Source organism: Neltuma alba, unplaced genomic scaffold (genome assembly GCF_004799145.2).
Source record: "Neltuma alba isolate B1F8T4 unplaced genomic scaffold, ASM479914v2 tig00011326_pilon, whole genome shotgun sequence".
Classification (NCBI taxonomy): domain Eukaryota; kingdom Viridiplantae; phylum Streptophyta; class Magnoliopsida; order Fabales; family Fabaceae; genus Neltuma; species Neltuma alba.
In genome coordinates, this window is record NW_021636032.1 from 184,454 (window position 1) to 187,213 (window position 2,760).

The following is a 2,760-nucleotide window of genomic DNA, read 5'->3' on the forward strand; positions in this document are numbered from 1 at the left end:
CCCCCAACATTCACTTGCCTACCTAGTATTTTCAGCCAATCCAATATTATCCTCTCTATTCTTTTTTCTCCCTTCACTTTCTTACGCCTATATAGTACATACACGCAGCCACTTGCCTCTCTTCTATCTACGAATCCGCATGTGCCCTTTTCCAGAGGTTGAACTGATAGTTATTACCCCAAAAAAAAAAAAAACACAAAGAAAACAAACTCCGATGATACGATCATATACCGATTATAGAGTCAAATACGATTATATGATCCCAGTTTCCTCCAGAACTAATTCTAACTGTTACACATAAGCTTATTCTTCTTCCTTTTCCCCCCCTGCTGATACATCTCCTTATTTCACGGATTGCAAACTGAGCTGGGAAACATATATGGATCCCTGATCAGTCGTGCACCCTCCTTCATGTATCAGACCTTGTTCTTACAGAAAGTACATATCAATTAATTAATTAATTAATTTTTCTGGGAAAAAAAAAAAGAAACAACAGATATGAACATCATCATCTGGCAACTTAATTATATAAGAGATAGCCCGGTCGGGAGTAATTGAACCTAGCTACTGATCCAGTCTCCTGAGAATAGCAGATTTGATCAGGCCCTCGTCGTTTCTCAGGCCTTGAGGGATCTTAACGACGACGTCTTGAAGCATGACCTCGTTGACGCAAGACATGCTCGCGTGGTGCACCCTGAGCTCCAAGTCTCGCAGCGCATCCATCAGCCTCGCTCCGGGATGGTTCCTGTTCTCCGACTGAACTCTCACCATCGCGTCCGGCCCCATGATCCTGACATCCACCTCCAGCCCACCCAGCCCCAGCCCCAGCCCCAGCCTGAAGCCCCGCCCGCTGGGGCCGGCCTGCTCCACCGTCGACTCCACCGTGTCCGCCGTTTCGAGCTTCACCTTCCTGCAGCTATTCATGCTGGCGGGCTCCCTCTGAAGCTGCGACTCCAGTTTCTCGATCTTGCCTTTGAGCTCGTTGATGTAAGAGACGGCGTCTGATAACAGAGAGGCCTTGTCCATCCTCGTCACGTGCGGGACCACGGCGCGCAGCGCGTAGAACCGGTGGTTCAGCTTCTCCCGCCGCTGCCGCTCGGCTTCCACGTGGTTCAACGGCGTTTCGCGACCCAGCCCGGGCTTTCTCCCTCTCTTCTTGGGCGGTGCTTTCTCTATTATCGGGCCGTCGGAATCCGAATGGGACTGCTCTGAATCCACGTACGACCTGAGCTGGAGACGGGGATCCTTCTTTCGGGGTTTACTGCAGGAATTGACCGGTACCTTCTTATCTTCTGCTTCTGGCGCGCCGGCGATAATGCCAATGTCGGCAAAAGAAATGGTCTCGTCAACGTCCAAGAAATCGACTTGTTCGGGCTGCTGCTTGATAGATGGTGAGATGATGGGGGCGAGATCCGACGAGCCGTACAGAGACTTAACTTGCTGGATGAGACTCGAGTTCTTTGGGATGATTTCAGAGGAACCCATCTCGAGAACTCCGTGAACGACGGGAACACAGATCAGGGTCCGAACCCCATGCAGGGAAGCTTCTTTGGCCCTGTCACAGTTGTGGAACTGAAGCTCGTGGGGGGTGATATTCAACCAAAGAGAAGAAGCAGAGGAAAAAGCCTTGGCAGGGAGGGAGGAGGAGGAGGAATCAGGAGCGAGGGAGAAAGTGCGAGTGAGGGACATGACGTAGAACCACTCGGCGTCGTTGAGGTTGTCGTCGACGAGAGATTCAAGACCCTTGATGAAGTTGTTATGACGGGGACGATGATCAGAGCCATGGAAGTGACCGTGGGCCCAGGACAAGCGGGGGCGGCCGCGGTCGTCGTGGGAGGTCTGCCAGAAAATGGCGTAGAGCCAGGAGCGGGGCTGGGCCTGAAGCAAGAATTGAAGCTTGTTTTGAAGAGGGGGGGAGGACGGAGGGGGAGGAGGGGGAGAATGAGAGAAGGAGAGGAGGGAGGAAGGGGAAGAAGGGGACAAGAGGAGGTCGTCCATGAAGAGAGGAGGGGGAGGCGTGGGGAGAAGCAGATCGAGAAGCTTGGTGGGGTATTGGTGGGAGGAGGGAGGGGTGGCGATGGATATTAATAAGACAAGGGAGGGGTTGGGGGAAGAAATGGAGAGCGGAGGGGGGAAGGAGTCGTCCAAGTAAGAGGGAGGCGAGGGGGGCTGTAGTTGTAGTTATAGGGAGGGAGCCAAGGTGAAGGTGGGGCGGGGGATGGGCGCCACTCCCACGTGAAGTGAAAGCGATGAAGGCTTTACAAAGCCTGCCACTTCACTCCCATGTCAAGTCTGGGCCGTAAATTCTGTCCTTTCCCCGCCCTCTCTTTTATCTCTTTTAATTCCCCCCCCCCCTTCATCTTTCATAGTAATGATAGTATTTTTATCCTACTACCCCGAACCATTACCTAAACTGTACATCCTAACCGATATTTATCTATATATTATACTTGAAGGTTATCTAGTCTTGCATTCATTTGTTTAATAGAAAGTAAAACCATTTACCTCATCTTTTCTGCCTTGAATTTCATGGCAAATTCCCCAATATAATCCCTATTCTTGTTAGATTCAATCGAGTTTTAACAAATCCTTGGAGCAGGGGAATTTTTCATCGAGATTCTTACTGATCTCGCATAGCTTCCAGCCTAACGTGAGCAAAGAGTTGATATCATCAGATCTAGTTATTAAAATAAGAAATCTCTCACTGGTTTTGTATGCGAGTGCAACGAGACTCAAGTTAGTAGTTAGAAAAGTAACTAC

At 50.3% G+C, this 2,760-nt stretch overlaps 1 protein-coding gene across 1 annotated transcript; it reads right to left on the reverse strand.

The window, feature by feature from the left end:
* Window positions 1-231: 231 nt before the first annotated feature.
* Window positions 232-1,998, reverse strand: LOC114712019 (transcription factor MYC3). The gene has a single exon (XM_028896468.1). It carries the CDS (start codon window positions 1,996-1,998, stop codon window positions 565-567), a length of 1,434 nt encoding a protein of 477 aa, XP_028752301.1. The 3' UTR covers window positions 232-564.
* Between the last annotated feature and the right edge of the window lie 762 nt (window positions 1,999-2,760).